This window comes from Neophocaena asiaeorientalis, unplaced genomic scaffold (genome assembly GCF_003031525.2).
Source record: "Neophocaena asiaeorientalis asiaeorientalis breed wild unplaced genomic scaffold, Neophocaena_asiaeorientalis_V1.1 scaffold67, whole genome shotgun sequence".
Classification (NCBI taxonomy): domain Eukaryota; kingdom Metazoa; phylum Chordata; class Mammalia; order Artiodactyla; family Phocoenidae; genus Neophocaena; species Neophocaena asiaeorientalis.
Window position 1 is genome coordinate 6,769,126 of NW_020173731.1, and position 22,569 is coordinate 6,791,694.

The 22,569-nt window shown below is 41.2% G+C and overlaps 1 protein-coding gene and 1 non-coding gene across 8 annotated transcripts in view; one reads left to right on the top strand and one right to left on the bottom strand.

Annotated features, from left to right (window-relative positions):
* The window catches only part of HHAT (hedgehog acyltransferase), a 334,459-nt gene that overhangs the window by 308,154 nt on the left and 3,736 nt on the right, over positions 1 to 22,569 (bottom strand). For 6 of the 7 annotated variants that reach the window (XM_024751038.1, XM_024751039.1, XM_024751044.1 and 3 more), the window contains exon 2: positions 12,552 to 12,685. In XM_024751038.1, the coding sequence (XP_024606806.1) occupies positions 12,552 to 12,642 (91 nt within the window). In that variant the 5' untranslated portion in view covers positions 12,643 to 12,685. Of the gene's footprint in view, positions 1 to 12,551; positions 12,686 to 22,569 lie in introns of those variants that run through there. The other variant, XM_024751041.1, reaches the window with a different exon arrangement.
* TRNAG-UCC (transfer RNA glycine (anticodon UCC)) lies at positions 9,858 to 9,930 on the top strand. Its single transcript has one exon. It is a non-coding gene; the product is annotated as a tRNA-Gly (tRNA).

Sequence of the window (22,569 nt, forward strand, 5' to 3'; positions counted from 1 at the left end):
AGTGTGCCACAGGGCGCAACTCCAGGACGCATTCACACTGAATTCCTTAAGGTCCAGGAGGTGCTGTGGCTGTGTGTGATTGCCCTGGTCCTTTCTGTTACAGCTGCACACAGGCCACGTTGTGTGTGTGTGTGTGTGTGTGTGCGTGTCTGTGTGTGTGCGCTGTGCTGTACACAGACTCAAGTTCCAAGGGAACAACCCACAAACAAGCAGCAAGCTACTACAATCCAACAAAGTAACAGGTCTCTCTGAAGGCTAACAAAAACAAGGGGGGAAACCTCTCTGCTTTCCTGCCTCCTCTGTTTTGGCTTCACTTTCCTACAAAGTGCAAGCTCCAGAAACAACAGAATTATGCAGAATTGAAGCAAAGCAAAAACTTGAGTGCTTCTTTTTTAAAAGGGTACATTCCAAAGCAGTGAAGTTTACAAGCTAAGCAGCTGACTCCCCCAAATTAGGACACATCTCCCTCTAGTGGGAAAAAGGAATCGTATGCAGACATGAGAATTAAGATGAAATCCTGTCTGGCGCTGTCCAGTTGAAATACTACCTGAGACACATTTATAATTTTAAAGTTTCTAGTAGCCACACTTTAAAAAAATAATTTTTCAAAGTGAAATTAATTTTAGAACATTTTATTTACCCTAATATGTCCAAACATTATTTCAACATGGAATCAATATTAAACAATTATTAATGAGTTATTTTACATTCCTTTTTCTTACTAATTCTTCAAAATTCCATGGACACATTATCCTTACAGCACATCTCAATTTGAAGTGGCCACATTCCAAGAGCTCATCAGCCACGTGCGGCTATAGCAATGGACAGTATGGTTCTACACCAAAACCCGCCCTCAGCTTTTGGAGAATTCCTACCAATCACCCTTCTCTGATTTCTTGACACAAACAAATGCTGTATGATGTACATTTAAATTACAACTTAGATCCTTTCATGATACTTCGGTGATCTCTGTCTTCAGACCGTCTTGAATTAGCTGAAGTGTATTGCTATAGGATTTGGTAGAGTTCTACAAAAGTTTGGTTGAATTCTACCAAATTTGGTAGAATTTGGTAGAACGGAAGCTGAGAAACTGTAGCAGGAGATCTTTCCGTGAAGGGTGACGACCCTCAGAACTTCTCTGATTATCCTGCTTAGGTGAGGACCCCACACCCTCACCCTTTGGGCGAGAACGAGATTTCATCATAACTCACATTCCCTCAAGCAAGAGGACGCTGCAAATGGAGAGAAGCCTTCTCTACCTGAGCACTTTTCTCCGCACCACGCGGGCCTGACTGTGGGCAGAGCCAGCCCTTTCTTCTAGGTGCCCTGGTTCCACTTCCCCAAATTCAGCGCTCCACAAAACTGCCTGAGAGCAGAGAAATTAAGCAGTTTCTGCTGAAGAGCCCTCAATACTACGTCAGCTGTTGATTCTTCCCCTGCCCTCCACCACCAGCCACCACCCAACAATGGGATACACCAAAGCCCCATTCCACCTGCTGAGTGAGAGGGTTTGCATTTCGCCAATAAGCTGTGGTGGTAAACCATTCACTTAAAGCCTCTAACCTACCTACCCTCTCACCCTCAACAGTTTGATGGGAAATCAATTCTGGTGTGGGGTAGGGGTAATTAGAGGGAAGGGGAGGGAAACACACACACACACACACACACACACACACACACACCCTCGTCTGATACAAGCCGCTGTCGGGTACATGCACACCCAACCGTGGCCCAACTGTCCTGCTGTTTCTATGCATTTGAAAAATTCCAATCAGCTCCTATGGATTCTTTATTTCTCTAGGAAGCCGGAGGATATAGCAGACCGTGGTAGTAAATGAGAGTGGGGGAAGGGAGCCGAAAAGATGGGCTCCTAAAGATAAGAGAATTTAATAGTAAGCAACTCTCAAATATGCACAGGTACGTGATCATACACAAGAGGGAAGAAAAGGTGCTGGTTTTTCCATGAGATTCTTGAAGTACGTGGGCTCCTTCTCTCTTCTCTTCCAGTTCCCACTCAGGGAATAATAAAGTGGTTTAGAAATAGCCCAAGCAAAAACAAATCATATATGTAAATAGGATGCAAAGCGATATACACATAAATGACCTTCAAATCTCCCTGAAAGAGCTGCTCATCTGCGACTCCTTAGGAATTCTGGGGTCTATCAAGGCAGGCCACCAGGCACACAGTTTGCATGGGAATCCTTAGGGCTTCCTGGAGAGCCAGAAGCCCCAGACTAAGATGGAAACGCTCCAGTAAAGAAAAAGCCATAAGCTTTAACGCAACACAGAGCAAAGGCTGGGGGAGCAGGGGGCCTGAGGAGTGAGGCGATGTAGTCTAACACTGAGGGTTGCCTTCAAATGCCCCCCAGCCCAGGGCCCGGTCCCGAGTCATTGTGAGAGGTTAATCACAGGCTTTAAGAAAGCAGACTCTCTGGAAGCCAACAAGCCCCTCCCTTGAGGATCAGTGTCAATCTAGGAAGAAAACACCAGTGCAAGCCTGAGAGGAAGGGGTGGGCCAGGAGACTTGGAATTCCAATAGGAAGGCAGCGACTTGACGGTTTCCTATGACCCTGGCCATAGGTAACATGGAAAAAAGAAGATCAAATATAACACGAAGCCCTGCCAAATAGAACACTCGGAGTCTCAGCTGCACCACAGCACAATTAATGCTGGCTATCTAGACAGGCTGTCCAGACCTTGCCCCCTGCACTTGGGTCCTTTCACAAAGCTGTATTAACTGAAGGGCCCCTAGTGGTTCTGTCCATGGGCAGCCAGCTCACCTGGTTCCAAGGGCATAGGCCACCTGTACAAACACAGGACCGGTAGCCTTTGTTTCCCTACCCTGAACTGGGGCCACCAGATAAGTAACCAGCCGTCTTGCAACCAAACTCCTAATCACAGAAGCAAGTGGGAAAAATTACCTCCAGATTGACAAAGCCTGTCCCCTATGACAGGTTAGTATGTTGCATGAACGACATAAAAGAATTAATCCATAAATGAGCTGCTATATCCTTTTCTCATAAGCTGGGATTAGTGACAAGTGATAAGAAAAGGCATGTAAAGGAACAAACAAAAGATGAATATGCTCAACTATATTTGCATCCCACTTTAAGAACACCTACTATAAAAAAAGAAAAAAGAAAAAAGAAACTGGAGGCGGCAATTCAAATGATTTGCTCCATATCTGCTTAAATATCAGGGCTCTCTGGTGTCACAGAGTTTACTTAGAGAAACATTAACTGCTTGTCACTGAAGATTAAAGAAATGAAAATAAAATACCTGTGAAATAAAAACTCAAATCAATGGAAAGCACAGTTCCTTTTATAAAAGTGTCTCTAACTGCAAATTTTCAGGAAGATAGCTACTCCATGAAAGGTGAGCCTGGGCTCTGTAAAGCCAAAAAGATCTAGGGTGGCTGCTGTTCATCAGAAAGTAATCACAGCGAACAGAAAAATGGGAGAATTTATAAATAAATCCAAGAGCGTGTTCTTCGAAAAAGAGAATCAACCTACCAAATAGACAAAACCTTTTTAAATTTCCTAAAACAAGGGACACACGTAGAATTCAAAACATTTTAAGAATATGACACACAACCGTACATTAATACATCTGAAAATTTCAATGAAATCGAAAAATATAAATTACTCACGCTGACTTAAGAAGAAAAGCTACGTATACCAATAATCCCGAAAGATACTGAAGAGTTTTCGATAGGTCTACTTCCAAAGAGACTCTGTGGCTAGACAAGCTTACAAGCGAATGATATCAAACTTTGATGCCGACACTTTGTATACTACTTAAACAGTTCCATAATATTGGCGGAGTCAGTGGGGGAGCTTCCCCATTCATTTCAAAAACTTAACAGAATGCTGATACTAAAACCTGAGGATGAAACAATAAAACTATAGGCCAGTTAATCTCACTTAGAAATTATTAATATTTTTTTAAACACAGAAACAAGCAGTGTATTTAAAAATAGCATAGTCACAGTAGGTTTGTTGTAGGAAACCATATGAACTATATTGGAAATATGATTACAATATCAATAGGTTGAGAAAGGGAAACTATGTAATCATCTGAATAGATACTTTAAAAAATGGATAAAATTCAACATGTATTGCTGATTTTAAAATTTTAGTAAAAGGGAGCTAGACATATTCCTTAACATGTTTTTTTTCCAAAGAAAAGCTTATTCAGCATTTCACTAATGGTAAAAATATACGGCTTCCCATTAAAGTTAGGGATAACAAAATAAGGACAGCATTCTTTTCCAACTAGTATATTGTTCTAGAAGTCCTGGCTAAGTAATAATAGATGAAGCAAAACCATTATCATTATGTGTGGATATTATCTAAGTACAAAAACCAGGAGAATCAAATGATAAAAGCCAGTGGAACCCTAAGAGAATTCAATAATTTTTGGAACATAAAATAGAGAAACCAAAATAAACAACTTTACTATAGACCAGAAATAATCAGCTAGAAAATATAATTGGAAAGTATCCCAATTATAAAATGAAGAAAAAGACTTATAAATAATTTTAGGAATTTTAACAGGGCCTAGACAACCATGAACTTTTTTTAAGGGAAGTAACAGAAACCTTGAGAAAAAAATACCATACTCCTGGATGCAATATTATAAGATTGTAATTTATTTACAAATTAATTTCTAGGCTTACTGTAATTCTGATTAAAACCCTAATGAGATTTTTTTGGAACCTGCCAATTTCAAACGTATCTCGAAGAATAAACCAGTAAGAATAGCTAAGAAAAGAATGGAAATAAAGAACAAGGAGTGGTAACTTACCCCACCAGATATTCAGACATTTAAAAAGCAAAAATAATTAAAACAGCACAGTACTGATGTAAGAATTAATTGAGAAATCAATGAAACAGAAAAGACAGCCCCCATACTGTGTGTGTATGCATGTGTGCATATCCATAAAAGAATTTAGTAGATATAATAATTTAGTACATGATCAAGACTGCATTATAATTCAATAAAGAAAGACTTATTAAATAGTGTTTGGTTACCTATTTGGGAAAAAAAGTAATTTAACTCTTCACACTTCTTATCAATATACCAAATACATATGAGGTGGATTGAAGAATAAAGACTAAACTTACTGAGACTACAGTAAGATGGACATTCTCCAATAGAAAACGTGTTAATTGGCACAGCCTTCCTGGAGAACAGTCTGGGTATATCTACCAAGAACCTTAAAAACATTCATGTAGTTTGACTCTATACTTCCTCTTCCGGAAATCCTTCTGAGAAAAACAATCAGGTACAATAAAACAGTACAAATAGATTCCTCACAAAATAAATGAGCTAAGCATTCAACTCATGAAGTTGGAATGAAGGAACAGAGCAAACCCAAAGAAACAATAAGGAAGGGAATAATCAGATAAGGGCAGAAATCAATGAATTGGAGAACAAAAAGAAACAATTGAGATATCTAACAAAGCTGAAAAAATTAATAAGATCTCTAGCACAACTGATCAAAGGGAAAAAAAGTAGGACGGAGGGAGTGAAAGAGAAGATGTAAATAACAAAGTATACAATGAGAGAAAGGCCAACTAGAGAAACAACAAATTTTTTCTAAGGTAAGTATTACAAACCACAATATACTAATTAAGTTGAAAACCTCCATAAAATGCATAGATCGCTAGAAAGCTACAAAATGTCGAAATAGGTACAAGAAGAAAGAAATTTTGAATATAAATCAATAGTAAGCTGAAACAGTAGGCCATGACTTCCCTTTCCAGATGCTTTTCCAGGTGACCTCCTATCACCAATGGTTTTCACTGATGAGAATTCAACTGTTTTCATTCCAAGAACTGCATTAAACTGATATGAATGACAAAAATACATAGCCCTCTTTTAGGCAGAGGCATTAATTCTTTCAAGGTTACTGCATGACACATTGTATCTTTCCTCAAATTAAGTGCAATCAGAGAGACATAAAAGTATTTCTACATGTTCTAAACCACAAGACACAAACAATGTACCAGGTTTGGATTAGCCACAATACTGCAGAATACCAGGGGAGAGGTCACCAAGCATAGAAGATCACCACTACCACCACCCCCCCCACCCCCAAGCATTTCCATATGACTTTGACACACTCTATGTAGACTCTTGGAAGAGCTGAGTGGAAGAAGGGCTGTTCTGTTCAGTCCTTGCTGTGGGTTTACTAAGAGATCCCTTGTGCCTAGGGCTGTTATAATCAGTCTGCTGTCCCTAATGGTCAGACCACCCTGCTACTGCTGATGGGGAAGACAGCAGTGAATGAGATGCCTGCTCTGTGCCCAGAGAAAGCAGCCGTGTAAGTGCCCACCCGTGGCATTCCACTTAACAAATAAGTTCTGAGCCTCTAGTATGTTCTAGGCCCTATATTTGCTCCAGAAACAAATACCCAAAAAAGTTCACAGAAGAGACAGTTTTCCCAGTGGATCTACTTCCATAATTGGGTTAAGTGGCACTTTTTCCTGAATTAGATAGTAAGACGTGGAGTCAAAAAAACTCAACATTGCGTTAAACACACTTTGGCAAGGCAGGGGGATCTGGCTTCCATGAGCTGAATGGAAAAAGGAATAGAGAAATAAGACACTTCTTGGGAGTGGCCACTTTGGTAATGATATTGAGAGAAAAAGCCTGAAGGATAAAAGAAGCTCCAGGCTAGGGTGTGGTCAGTAATAAATCAAACAGGATGACAGCCGCTGGATCAACTGAGATGCAGAAAAGTTCTGTATTCTCCACAGAAGGATCCCCTCCCACCTCCATCCCAGTAGCTTTCACCACATAAGAAGGAAAAATTTTGTTCCAGTGGGATAAAATTTTAAGGTTTGAACTTTTACAGTATAATGGATAAAAGAGCTTCTCCTATAAAGCAAGCTGCTTTAGGAAATTAAATTATCAATAAATACGAGTGGCAGAATAGAATAAAATATTGGGTCTAGAGTTGGACAAACCTGTTCCATTATTTATTAGATGTGTGGCCTTGGACAAGTTATATTTTTCAACCTCAGTATCTCCATCTGGGTAAAGAAGTATAACACCCATTGTGGTAGAGAGACTCCAAAGATGGTCACCATCAATTCCTTGTCTCCGTGTCTATGTGCACTGCTCCAGCCATAAAAAGCCATAGTCCTTCCTCCCCTTGAATCTGGACTGGCCCTATGATTTGCTTTGACCAATAAGTGAGGCAGAAGTGACCTACTCAACTTCCCAGATTGGGCTTTAAGAGATCTGCAGCTTCTGGTTTTACACACATGCAATACTCCTTCTTCAAAGCCATGTGGAGAACCACATACAGAGAGCCACAGCATTCCAGTTGACAGCCTCCAGCTGAGCTCTTGGCTGATAACCAGTCATGTGAGTCAGCCATCTTGGACGTTTCAGCCTAGCTGAGCCACCAGATAATTGCAACCCAGCAACAACACACAAAGCAGAAGAACTGCCCAGCTAAGTCCAATCCAGATTTATTAAAAACAAAGTCTCACAGAACATGAAACTCGATCAATGTAATCCATCAAAACAACAGGCTAAAGAAGAATTACATGATCATATCAGTAGATGCACAAAAAGTATTTGAAAAAATCCAACACCCATTTATGATTCAAAACTCCCAGTAAGCTAGAAATAGAGAGGACCCTCCTCAACTGAGTAAAGAACACCCACAAAAACCTACAGCTAACATCATCCTTAATGGTGAGTAACTAGAAGCTTTCCTGCTCAGATCAGGAAAAAGGTAAGGATGTTCCCTCTCATCACTCCTTCTCGACACTGTACTGGAGGTTTCAATTAATTATTAATATTATAATTTAATTAATTATTAATAACTCCTGGAATTAATAAGCAATTATGGCAAGGTTGCAGGAAACAAGGTTAATATATAAAGGTCAGTCGCTTTACTATATATCAGCAATGGGGCTTCCCTGATGGCACAGTGGTTAAGAATCTGCCTGCCAATGCAGGGGACATGGGTTCGAGCCCTGGTCCAGGAACATCTCACATACCACGGAGCAACTAAGCCCGTGTGCCACAACTACTGAGCCCATGTGCTACAACTACTGAAGCCTGCACACCTAGAGCCCATGCTCTGCAACAAGAAAAGCCGCCACAATGAGAAGCCCGCACACCACAACGAAGAGTAGCCCCCACTTGCTGCAACTAGAGAAAGCCTGCATGCAGCAATGAAGACCCAACACAGCCAAAAAATAAATAAACAAATATATATATCAGCAATGAACAAGTAGAATTTGAAATTAAAAACAACAGCACCCCCCAAAATGAAATATTTAGGTATAAATCTAACAAAATATGCATGTTATATATGAGGAAAACAACAAAACTCTGATTAAAGAAATCAAAGAAGAACTAAATAAATGGAGATATATTCCATGCTCATGGAAAGACTCAATATTGTCAAGATATCATTTCTTCCATACTTGATCTATATATTCAATGCAACCCAAATCAAAATCCCAGCAAGTTATTTTGTATATATCAACAAACTGATTCTAGAGTTTATATGGAGAGGCAAAAGACCCAGAACAGACAACACAATATTGAAGGAGAAAAACAAGGAGAGGCAAAAGACCCAGAACAGACAACACAATATTGAAGGAGAAAAACAAAGTCCAGCACTATCCAACTTCAAGACTTACTAAAAAGCTATGGTATGCAAGACGGTGTGGTATGGGTAAAAGAACAGACAAAGAGATCCGTGCAACAGAATAGACAGCCCAGAAATAGACCCACATAAATATACACACCCAATCTCTGACAAACAAGCAAAGGTAATAGAGTGGAGCAAAGAGAGCCTCTTCAACAAAAGGTGCTGAAACAAATGGACATCCGCATGCAAAAAAAAATGAATCCAGACACAGACTCTACACCCCTCACAAATGGACATCATAGATCTCAATGTAAAATGCTAAACTATAAAATTCCTGGAAGATAACATCAGAGAAAATCTAGATGACCTCGGACGTGGCAATGACTTCTTAGATACAACACCAAAGGCATAATCCATGAAAGAAAAAATTGATAAGCTGCCTGTGTTAAAATTAAAAAGTTTTGCTCCATGAAAGACACTGTAAAGGGAATGAGAAGACCAGCCACAGATTGGGAGAAAATATTTGCAAAAACATATCTTATAAAGGATTATTATCTAAAAGATACCAAAAACTGTTGAAAATCAACAGTGAGAAAATGAACAATCTGATTTTAAAATGGGCAGAAGTCCTCACCTGACAGTTCATCAAAGCATGTAGATGGCAAATAAACATATGAAAATATGCTCCACAATATACATCAGGGAAATGCAAATTAAAACAATAGCAAGATACCACTACACACCTATTAGAATGGCCAAAATCTAAAACACTGACAACACCAAATGCTGACAAGGATGTGGAGCAACAGGAACCCATTGCTGGCGGGAGTGCAAAATGATACAGCCTCTTTGGAAGAAAACTGGCAACTCTTTGGAAGAAAGCTGTTTATAAAAATAAACATACTCTTAACATACAATTCAGCCATTGCTCCTTGGTATTTACCCAAAAGAGCTGAGAACTTACAAAAACCTTCACATGGATGTTTATAGCAGCTTTATTCATAATTGCCAAAACTCGGAGACAACCAAGATGCCTTTAAGTAAGTGAATGAATAAACTGTGGTACATTCAGACAACGGAATACTGTTCATCACTAAAAAGAAGTAAGCCACCACGCCATGAAAAGTCATGGAGGAACCTTAAATGCATATTAAGTGAAAGGAACTAATGTGAAAAGGCTACATACTGTATGATTCCAACTATATGATACTTTGAAATAGATAAAACTGGGAATTCCCTGGTGGTCCAGTGGTTAGGACTCTGCACTTCCACTGCAGGGGGCCCAGATTCGATCCTTGGTCAGGGAACTAGGATCCCACAGGCTGTGCAGTGCCGCCAAAAAAAAAAAAAAAATTTTTTTAGAAACTGAAATAGGTAAAACTATGGAGATGGTAAAAAGATAAGGGGTTGCCAGTGGTTAAAGGGGAGGGAGGGATGAACAGACAGAGCACAAAGGATTTTTAGGGCAGTGAAACTACTCTGGATGATACTATGATGGGTACATGTAATTTATACTTCTCAAAACTCACAGAATGAACACCACCAAGAATGCATCCTACTATAAACTGTGGACTTTGGATGATAATGATAAATCAATACAGGTTTGTCAATTGTAACAAACTGTATCAACTCTGGCGCAGGATGCTATAGTCAGGGAGGCTGTGCTTGCAAGGGGGCACTGAGTGCATAGAAGCTCTTTGTATTTCCTGCTCAATATTGCTGTGAACCTAAAACTGCTCTTAAAAAAACAGTCCATTTAAAAGGAAAAGAACCTCGCAGAACAGTGAGAGATAATAAATGGCGGTAGTTGTTTTAAATCACAAAGCTTCAGGATGGTTTGTTAGGTAACAATGGACAAAAATCGCACCCATTTTATGGAAAAGACTGATGATTAACTGCTAACACCCATTCTTTCTTTCTTCCTCTATAATAAAGCCCTTTGATTTAGCTGGGAAAAAGATGGCCTCCCAACCAAAGATCACATTTACCAGTTTCCCTCATAGTTGATATGGCCACGGACTAGGTTCTAACGAACAGCACATGAAAGAATACGATATAAGCAACTTTCAAGGTTATGCTCTAAAAAAAGAGAGGGTCTACCCTCCCCCTTCCCTTGCATGCTTCCTGCTGGGAAAAAAGCGATCATGGCAGCTGGAGTTGGAGCAGCCACCTCACGTCATGAGGTGGAACCATATGCCAAGGATGGCAGAGGAACATAATAGGAGCCAGGGTCATGGATGCTATCCAGACACCATACCAGCCCTGACCACAGTTATTCTGGAGGCTATGTTTCTGCAGCCAAGCCTATCTTCTAAGTAACACACCATCTCACAGCGCTGCTCTAAAGACAGAATGAGACAGGGTACATAAAGTACCTAACATGGTGCCTGACAAAGACCAGGTGAGTTCCTTGCACATGGGCCCTGAGAGCTCAGAGGCTCCAGCCAGGGAATGCAGCTACTTGGACAGCCTTGACCAAACAGTCTTCATCTACTTTATTTATTTTTTTTTTTTTTTTTTTTTTATCTGCAGTTTTTATATTCTTTTTTTTTTTTTTTTTTTTTTTTTTTTTTTTTTGCGGTACGCGGGCCTCTCACTGTTGTGGCCTCTCCCATTGCAGAGCACAGGCTCCAGACGCACAGGCTCAGCGGCCATGGCTCATGGGCCCAGCCATACCGTGGCATGTGGGATCCTCCCTGACCGGGGCATGAACTCGTGTCCCCTGCATCGGCAGGAAGACTCCCAACCACTGCGCCACCAGGGAAGCCCCCTTCATCTACTTTAGATGGTCAGTCTCTCCCATGGCTTTGAGTGGGACATATGTAGAATGCGGGCAAAGCTGATCCCAGTGACGCAAATCAATCCCAGTGATCCACAGCGAGGCAGCTGCTGCGGGCACAGCACTGTCAACTGTGCTTCCCAAAACCTACCTTTGCCATTTTAAGTGACCACAATTACTTTCAGCAAACTCCCCTGCCTTCAAAATAAAGTCCAGACTCCTCGGCCAAATGAATACACAATGTCATTCACAATCTATCTCGCTCTTTGATCTAAGCTCAACTCTTACCACTCTCCCTCCACGCACTACACTCCAGCTGTCCTAAGTGGTTTGGGGTTCCCAGGTCATGCTGTGTTTTCTCACACCCCAAAGGCATTGCACATGCTGGTCCATTTGCCTACAAACACATCTCTGTCCACAGAGCCTCTGCCCCTTTCTCTACTTGGCTGACTTCTGTTCTTCCTTAAAACAAGGCTCACCATCACCTCTAGAAAACTGTCCCTGACTACGGAAGATATCACTCATGGACCCTCCAAAATTCTTTCTTCCATTCTTGCCCAGTATGGGAAGTTGTATGTAGCACACGGCCACCAAGTTAACAACAAGATTTCCCAGCCTTCCAGCTGTGGCCAGGGAACTCAGTGCTGGCCAACTGGTGTGAGCAGAAGTGACAGGGCAATGTTTATTCCAAGCTGCCCTTAAAGGAAAGGAGGGTTCCCATGCCCCTTCCCATGGGCTGGCATGAGGACTTGGTAATGAGTCCTCTTCAACATGTGCACTGTGGACAGCAGAACAAGAAGAGTAAACAGTCCGGGCCTCCATGTGTCTGAGGGGAGTAATGGCGAGAGAGAAGTTAAAGAGATTACTGCTAATTATGAATGCAAATCATCTCCATGGCCTTCAGTAGCCATTGAATCAAACCTTCTTATTACAGAAGACCAGCCACAGGATCTCCTAAAAGATCCAGGATTAAGGTGGAAAACTCCACGACTCAGGTCATTGATTCAAACTGTCCAAGACAGGAGGAAAACAAAGCAGGGCTCAAGTCACCCTGAGCCCATGAGGCTACCTTCCTGAATCTTCCACCTCTGAGCACTCCCTCCTCCATCTTTCTTTCCTGATACAAGTTTAGAAAAGTTGGCGCCTTACCTCTGGAGACTTTGTAAACTTCATAGAAAGAATAGAAGTGGAAGCCTAGGGAAGCAAACAGGTAAAAAGACAGTTCCCATCGGGGCAGCATTGCTCCTTGTGACAAAGGGTCCCGTGGCCCACGCTGAGAGTTTCTAGGAAGAGAAACAGAAATAAAAACATTAAACCATAAACATGACACTAGAGGACAGAATCTTACTTGTTCTCCCAGGGACCCATCACTACTCAAGGGGATACAGACATAACCCTCCTCCTATCACACCTCCTCCTGCCATGACCTTATCCCACCTGTCCCACAGCCCCCCACCTGTCTCCCATCACAGTGTACACCAGACACTTCTGTTCGCATTGCCTGCCACACCTGTCTCCTCCTGTGGACCTTTAGAGAGTAAGGACCATGATCTCTGAGTCCCAGCAGCTAGCACAGGACGTGGAATGTAGCAGGAAAGGACTACTAAATGCTCCGTGAATAAATAATAAATTACTATTCAAAAGCCTGAATAAAAGAAAAGCACGAATCATCTCCAAACCTCTTCTAAGCGAACAGCATTAACCTCCTTGTTCTCCCCTTCAAATGTCATCCCATAGTTGTTTATAAGAATGGATTAATAAAGCCACTCTGTCTTCCATCTTCTGGGTACTTCTTAAACAGAAGTTAATAGCCTGCTAGTTGCCCACCCTGTATATGCAAGCTCCCTTCTTACACAGTAATTGAATTTCTATCTGAACACATGGATGCTGAGCCCAACTCTACAGTGTATCCAAGTGTGGACATTTGAATAGTTCTGGCTCTGAGGCTGTGGTCATCCCCTTCCTGCTGGGTGGAGTTGGAACAGCCACCTTTGGACCAAGAGGTAAAAGCCACATAGAAAAACAAGACAGAGGCGCCTCGGTCCCTGACTGCATGTACCACCCCACCTCAGCCCCACCCCCAAAACTGCCCTGAACCTCTTATATCTGGACCATTACATGAAAGAGAAATGCATCCCCAGGATATTTAAGCCTGTGCTGTTCTCGATCTCTCTGTTATGGCTGCCATGTCTATATTCTAAGTAATAAAGCAGGTAACAGAAAGTCCTAAAATGCTGTAAATTAAATGATCAGTCCCCAAATAACAAAGAGTTAACTAAATGTAAACCCTTTTATGGCCCTCATTGCTTTACTTAAACCTCTCAAATAGGTCTCATTGTGGATGTCAAATTAAAACAAGAGCAAAATTTTAAGCCCCAAGCAAGCATTTCTAATATGTGACAGTAACGCCAAAAATCAGAATTCACACATGAGCTCGTTTTACCTTCACAACAGCCAGGTGAAGTGGGTGGAGCAAGGGAGGTAGGCATTTACAGATGAGGAATGTGAAGCACGGTGAGGTCACACAATCAGAAACAACTGAGCCAGGGCTCAAATCCAGGTCTTGGGACCATTGGGTCCCCACCCCACTGCTCAGGTACAGCCATCAGCCCCATTACTGCCAGTTCACAGGGTTAGGGCCAGTTAGTGAATTTAACTCCTTAGGGCCTGGCTCGAAATCTGCCACACACAAACTCCTTTCTTCAGGCTACAGGGAGACGCAGCAGGAAGGGATATAAACTTTAGCTTTTGTAATAGGGAAGAACAAATCTGACTCCATGTTGGATCTGCTTTGTTTAACTTTTAACCTTTGTATTCTATTGCATTTGCTACAAGTTAAAAATATTGCCTGAAACATACAGGAGAGCCCATTCTCAAGGCTCTGACCTTTAATGGTATAATACTTTTTTATTCATATAGAGATAAAAAGTTGCAGGACAGAGAATAACATTTGTCTTGTTGGAGGTTCACAGGAACATCATAACCATCTGACCTACATGGACAGCTGCAAGAACAAAGGATCCTGACACTAAGATGTTTGCAACAACCAGCCATACCCTCTCTCCTTTCACTATAAAAGAAACCTGAATTCAAATTCAGGTAAGATGGTTCTTTAGGACACTAGTCCACCATCTTCTCACTCTGCTGGCTTTCCGAATAAAGTCACTATTCCCTGCCCCAACACCTTGTCTCTCAATTTAATGGCCTGTTGTGTGGTGAGCAGTACGAGCTTGGGCTCAGTAACACTTTCATAAAATATGAGGTCAGAAATCAGTGGTCCTAGAACCAGAGGACCCTCTGGTCATTACCTAAAAGTTGCCAAGCCAGTCTAGTCTGAGTTTCTCCTGCAGATCTCCTAAAAAATCCAGAAGCAGCCACTCATGCTCTCAATCCCAAGCTCTCTAAGCCCTAGTACTCCAACAACACCTTCTCAGGTTCCCCTACTACTTTTCAGAGCCACTTCTAACTTCATACATTCCTAGTCACACTTTATTTTTAAATACCTGGCATCTCCTAGAATATGTTAAGATTTCTTTTTGGAAGTTTGTAGGAATATAGTAATTTTCAATTTACTGGGAAGTGAATTTCAACCTCTGGGTTTCGTATTGTCTCTCCTTCCCAAGGATGTTAGTATTACTATATTGGATGACTTTCTCAATTAGCAAAGAGCTGAACCCCTCTTCAAATGCTACTAAATTTGAACATAAATAATCTTGGAGATTAAATCAAAGTTCCTGAAGCCCTGCTCTTTTGAACCTTTTCATGGACATTCTCCTTCTAGGACAGTTCCCCTGAATTAGTGATTTAACTGTCAGGAAACTAGAAAACTCAGCGTTATAACATTTTCCTTTTTGATGCTGCGTTTAGCTACTGTGTATATGTTTTGCAGACATATACGCAAAGTTACATAGTAATAAACAACAAAGCAGCAGGGCTGTGTCCTCATATTTAAAATCTGGGGACTGGACCAAATAGCCTCCTACTGACAGCATATCAGGGAGAGATGCATCAGGGAGAGATGCATCAGGGAGAGATGCAGACCTAGGGGAGACCGGGCTCCGCCGCTGACTGGCTGAGGAATTTAAGTGGATCACAACTTTCCAGATACGTTTCCTCATAGAGTTATTGAATGGATTAAATGTAAAATGTTTACCCAGGGCCTGGCACAGTGCAAGCACTCAATAAACATTAGCTAAGATCTGTCCAGCAGGACCAGTTAGTGAATTTAACTCGTCAGGAGCTCACCTAGCCAGAGCCCTGGTTTCCTTTCAGAATTGATGACAGCTAACTGACCTTCCATGGGGAGAGGGGGTGAGCATCCTACCTGCTGCTGGGCCTTCTTCAGCTGATCGGCATCCCCAGAATTCTCTCCAGTTTCTCATCCCCATCCTCTCCCCACATTCGACCCAAGGCCACCGCAGACAGCTAACAAACTGTCCTTGGGAGCCACCTGGAGAGCTTTCTGACCACTGTCTCTTCTCACCACCTCTTAGCCCCAAAGGAATTATATACAGTCCTCACTTTTCTTGCCTCCTCATTCACAATCCCAGGAATGTGACCTCAAAACACCACCACCACACAGACACCCACCTGTCCTTCTTAACAGATCTTTCTTCCTTAATACTTCTTTTCAACTCTTGTCCACTTACCTCAAGAAAATTCCTCTCCCCAGTGTTTCTCCCCCCTCCCTGTTCATTTCAGCTGTGCACTCAGAGAGCCAATCAGAGTAGATACGTTTTAAAGGATTCAATGACACAACACAAAGCTGTACCTTTGGGAATATAACTAGAACTTTTTTTTTTTAATGTCCAAACCCATAAACGTTCCTAAAAACTCTCTCAGAGAATTCTCAAGTTTCCATGTCTCATTTTCTAAACATGCTTATGTTCTTCTTTAGGCATGAGCTACCACGATGAAATCAAAGAAGCCCTTACTCAAATGTGTAAGTAATGCCTCTTTTCTGTTTTTCATGCATAAGATTCAGTCCTGCAGCAACATTATCAGCTAAGTGGGCATCCATTCGATAGCCTGGAAACTCGTCACCATTTATAACATGACTTCTATAGGAAACAGCCAATCTACAGCAACACAGCCTGTTTTTAAGTAGGAGACTACCTGATCGATCTATATAAAGGAGGTTATAGTACTGATATGTGAGAGCTAAGGCGGGTTGCTGGGATGTCTGATGGGGAAGATGTGTCTGAGAACACTTCCACTTTGGTGGGAATACTGGTCAGGACTGTGAGGAAGAAATAAATGGGGACAGTTTAGGAGCCAAGTGGCGGAGGGTCTTAAACATATATGATGACAGGCTCGGATCTGATTACGTGAAGAAATCTCAGGCTTGTGAGCCAGCACATTTAATTTTTTCATGAAGCTTCAGGAAGAAGCCCCTTGACATAGCAGTAGAGACTAAAGGCAGGGAGGTCAGCGATTCCGGCTCTTGGTGGGAAGTGGAGAGAAAGTGCTAGAACCAAGCAACAGAGAGGAGGGAAAATTAAGTTGCACCTGGCACCAAGTTAATCCAGGAGGCATTGGGGGGGGGGAGGAGAGGAAAATAAAAGACATAAAATAGTATCTCCAAAGCTGTCAAGACTACAGTGTCTCAAAGCTGAATATTATTGATGAAGGTGAGAAACGGGCACAAAGTGAAGACAGAGAGAAAATGCATTTAAGATTAGGTCTTAGAAGAAAATCATAGCAGAGCTTTCCCTGGGATTAGGGGAAAGAAGTCAAACTGGAGGAACAAGATTTCTCTACCCCCATACTGGGTATAAGAGCCCCAAGCTGGGTATTTCCAAAAAGTATTATATTTATCTGGGAACTGTAGAACTCAAGCGGCCCACATAATAAAATCTTACCTGGAAAATGGCAAGAATTCCTCAGTTTAGAGGGATTTTTCTATACTGAAGCAATGTACATTTGCATTCACATTGTAGTTTAACACTCCACCTGCTTTCAGAGATGCCATCCACTCTCATTCTCACCAGGAGGGCTAACTGTTAGCTCTTTTTTCAGGAATCAGAATCTTGCTCAGAGAAAAGACATGATCTGCCCAAGGATCCGGAGAAGCCAGCAATGGAGCAAAAAAGAGAACCCAAGTTCTCAACTCCCACTCTCCCAGGCAGAAATCCTGTTCTTTACTCTTGGCAGAAAAGTAGAGCTCACTATGCCAGAGCCTGAAGTGTACACATAACTTCTGTAAGATGCTTTTCCCCAGTAACTTCTAATATCTTTTCAAAAGTCTTTTATCTGGGCTTCCCTGGTGGCGCAGTGTTTGAGAGTCTGCCTGCCGATGCAAGGGACACGGGTTCGTGCCCCTGGTCCGCGAAGAGCCTGCGCGTCCAGAGCCTGTGCTCCGCAACGGGAGAGGCCACAACAGTAAGAGGCCCGTGTACCACTCACACACTCACACACACACACACACACAAAAGTCTTTTATCTTTATTGTTGATAAATACAACACATGGATTCCAACACTCCCACTTTAAATTCTTTTCTACTCCTCACCCTTGATATTTAGCGCTAAAGGGGCTATCACCAAATACTCCCACGCACCAGAGGACTTTAAAACGGCACCCACAGCATGAAGCTAACACTCTCCAGTGCCATCACCATCATCACTCCCAACTAACTAAACTGAAATTTTTCTCTGAGTTTTCCCAGAGTTTAGCAACAGCTGTACTACAATAAGGAGTATTTACAGATTACCTATGCTGAGAAAGCACTTTACAAGTATTCTTTCATTTAATCTCCATAACAACTCTTTGAGGTTGGTACTTCTGGTATCCTCATCTAACACAAAAGATAACCAAAGCCCAGAAGGATCAAGAAACCTGCCCCAAATCACACAGCTAGTAAGCAGCGGAGCTTAGATTCATACCCATCAAGTCTAATTCCTTCTCTCACCCACCTCCCTATTCTTACAGAGTTCACAGGATTCATTTTTTCAACATCTATGACAAAATCAATTCATTGGGAAAGCTAGAAGATAATATAAGCTATATACATGCAAAAGAATTTAAAGTTATGTATGACGTAGATACACCCTAGGAAGAAAATCAACTAGATGTACTCAAAATACACATGAAACATCTAACTCGTCTGTTCCTTAGAAGATTTACCGAAGAAGACAAACTAAACCAAACCAATTTACCTCGGAAATAAGAGGGGAAAGTCAGCAGTTATATAGAGGTAAGGGCTGACTAAAATGGAAATAGTTCTAAATTTAGGAACAAATGAGCACTCTGGAAACCACAGAGTAATAAAGTAAAAGGAACTCATGCCCACTGAAATGACAATGGCTTTGAAGAAAAGAAAATATAATAGTAGAGCAATATTCTAGCACATCTGGAAAAGATGTTAGGAGGCTTCTGCTCTTTTCCAGGTAGAATTTGATGAAACCTATTTTGCAGAATATAAATTACATGACCTTCACCAGGAAAACCACACCCAGATTCATCGTGTCTTCTCACAGTACAGTGTTCTCCAAACCCTGCTTAAGAGTCTTACAAAGAGTCTTATTCTTCTACCCACATGATACTACAGAGAAACGCTTTTCCACACCCAGAAAGCCTTCACCAACGCACTGGAGTGATCAGCTAGATTGACGAGGTCCATTGGGCTGGGCAAAAGTCTAATTACAGAATATTTAAAAATACACATCACTACTTCTAAATATGCACCAAATGTTATGTATCACCATGCAATAAACCATCCCGAAACACAGTGGCTTAAAATAACAAGATCTATTCTGTCTCGTGATTCTATGGGATGGCAATCTGGGCAGTTCTTCTGCTGATCTCACCTGGCATCACTCATATGACTAAGTCACTGCATGGCTCAAGGAAACTGGGGAGGACAACATGATCTCACCCACATGTCTGGCATTTTGTGCCAGCTGTCACCTAGGTGCCTTATTTCTCCTCCATGTGGGTACTCATCCTCCATAGGGTGGACCCTTCACAGCATGGTGGCTTCAGGGTCTTAAAAGAACAAAGGCAAGAGGTTCAAGGTCTCTTAAGGACCAGGTTCCAGAATTCAAAGAACATTTTATTGGTCAAGAGCCCAGCCCAGATTCAAGGGGGAAGAGAGAACAGCTTCCATCTCTTTACTGGAGGAAGAGCAATGGCACCTAAGAAAGGGGCGGGGACGTAGCTTACCATACCAGTATGTTAGAACTCCTAATAAATAAAATCTGGAAAGTTAGTGGAAAAACTACATCTCACAGTAGGTCTTTATTACATAAAATGTCACAAAGGTTGAGAGAGAGGTATATTTTAAAGAATTACGTTCTCAAATCAAAATTTCAAAATCAACATTGTCATCTGGTCTAATCTCCAGCCAGTCTGGGAATTCCTTTTACAATAACCTACCTGACCACTTCCAGCAACACTGCAAGGCAGGGAAACTCTGTTTCTAAGAAGTTCTTATTGTTATCATCTTTTTTTTTCTTAAACTGAGACAAAATCTGCCCCTCTATTTCTAAAAAACGTTCTGCTACTAGTCCTATTGTACCTGCAGGAACTAAAAGCACGGAGGCCAGATAGTATGATAGTTTAGAGGATGGCTCTGGAGTCAGAATGCCAAAGGCTGAATCCCAGCTTTGCTACTTTCTGGCTGTGTGACCCAGCACAAGTCGCATGACCTCACTGTGCCTCAATGTCCTTACTTATGAAACAGAGATAACAGTAACCCTCAGAGAGTTGCTGTGAGGATTAAACGGGTTTACAAAGAGATAGAATATTACCTTGGCCATAATAAGATCTAAAATGCTCATTCTTGTTGTGTTTAATATTACTGCTACTATTAAGTATACTGAAAGGCTTAATTATTCTTGCCAATCATACTCCTTCAAATATTTAGAGATAATTAATGCTACCCACTCCATCCCAAGCCCTCTTCCAGGACAAACCCCCATGCTTCCTTCAATCATTTCAGTGGCTTGCTTCCCAGACCCTTTCCCATTCTGTCAGTTGTCTCTTTATAGTACAGGTACCTAAAGCTGAACCCAAAATTCCAGCTGTGGCAGAGCAAGAGTAGGACAAGACCATCATCTCTCTTCTTCCAAAGCTATACTTCAAATAGTGAAATCTTAGACTCATTCCTGCATTCGACAGATATCAGTGAGCTCCTACCGAAGATCAGGAACTGCACTATTTGTGAAGGCAAAATATAAAGATTCCGTCTGTAGGATTCCCCCAAATACAGCTACCCCAGAAACGTCCATGCCCTATTCCCTGAACATGTAAATATGTTACCTTACATGGAAAGGGGACTTTGCAGATGTGATTAAGTTAAAGATCTTGAGATGAGGACATTATCCCTGATTATCTATGTGGGCCCATGTAATCACAAGGGTCGTTCGAAGAGGGAAGAAGGAGGGTCAGAGACAGAGAAGGAGATATGATGATGGAAGCAGAGGTTAGAGTGATAACGCTTTGAGGATGGAGGAAGGGGCCGAGAAAGGAATGGTAGAGGCAGAGAACAGCAGCAACGAAGAAAGACACCATTCCTCTGCCTCGCCCCCCACCACTCCAAGCCTCCAGAAGGAATGCAGCCCTGCCACCCCATTGTGGACTTCTGATCCCCAGAACTGTAGGTAATCAATTTCTGTTGTTTGAAGCCACTAAGTTTGTGGTCATTTGTTACAGAAACTAATATGCTACCCCTGCCCTCAATTAGTTCATGGCCTAGTGGAAGGAAAGTACCTAATTAAAGGGATTTATATAAAACATCAGAATATTTTAATCTAATTGTTATAAACTTTAAAAACTTAAATTGCAAGAAAATGAAACCTGAAAACAAAAATTTTGCATTCAGTTCTCAACTTAGCATTTTTTTTGGCTTCTGTCTCACACTGATATCAATCTTAATATCAAACATAACTCTTAAGTCCTTTTATATGAACTGCCCTTAAGCCAGATCTCTGCTGTTAAAGATTGGCAGAAAAGGAGTCAGATTTATAAGCCCCTAGTTCAGGAAAGCTACTGGTGTGATATTGTATCCTTTCCCCGGAAAATTCTCAACCTATTTTAAGCCTGTTTAATCACCAAGAATCATGCCCACCACATCTTACACTCTCCAGATTAGGGGCATCTTGAGTGAATCAAATTTTTTAATAATATATTTTAAGTAAACTTTGTATTAAAGTATGCTTAAAGAAAAAAAAAATGTAAGGCTTTCAAAAAGCAGACTCACGCCAGGAATTACTGCTCAGATAAAAAACTGAAGGCCCCTTCTGTTCTTTCCTTATAACTCCACTAAAGGTGACCACTAGCCTGACTCCTAACGCCCCAGTTTATTTAGTTTTGCCCATCTTCGGACTTCAAAAAAAAAAACAACATGGAATCACATAGCTCTTACTCTTGTTGTGTCTACCTTCTTTTGGCCCCACTTTATATTTGTGAGGCTCATCCATGTTGTGTATAAAGCAATAATTTGTTCATTCTTATTACTGTGGAGTATACCATTGTATAAGCAGTTTACTTAGGCTTTTGTCCATTCTACCCTGGATGAACCCATGGGTTGCTTCCACCTTAGGGCTATAAGGAATAATACTGCTCTGCATATACTTTTACATGTCTTTCGGTACAAATACACCTGTCTTACTGCTTAGTGTTTATCAAAGAATGATAGACACTAAACAGTAAACTAGGTCATAGGGGATGTGTATGTCCATCTTTAGTAAATGATACTGCAAAACAATTTCCAAAAGTTGCACTAATTTTCATAACCATCAGCAATGTATGAGAAGTTCAGGTTTTCCATATCCTAACAAATACTCAGCATTGCCAGGTTTTTTGGGTTGTTTTTTGTTTTTAGCCACTGTTGAGTATAGAGTGATATCCCATTGTAGTTTTAATTTGCATTTCCCTAATTATTAGGGAATTTTCATATGTTTATTGGGAATCTGGAAATCTTTTGGGGAAGTGACTTGCCTGTTTTTCTACTGGGCTTTTTCTCAATGATTTGTAAAAATTATTTCTACATTCTGGGTATGAGTCCTTTATTGGATATAACTATCACAAATACCTTCACCCGTTCTGTAGCTTGCCTTTTCACTCTCTTTATGGAATCTTTAGATGAACAGTAGTTCTTACCAATATTTTCCTTTATAACTACTGCTTTTTGTGTCCTAGTCCATAAACCTTTGTCATAAAGGTGT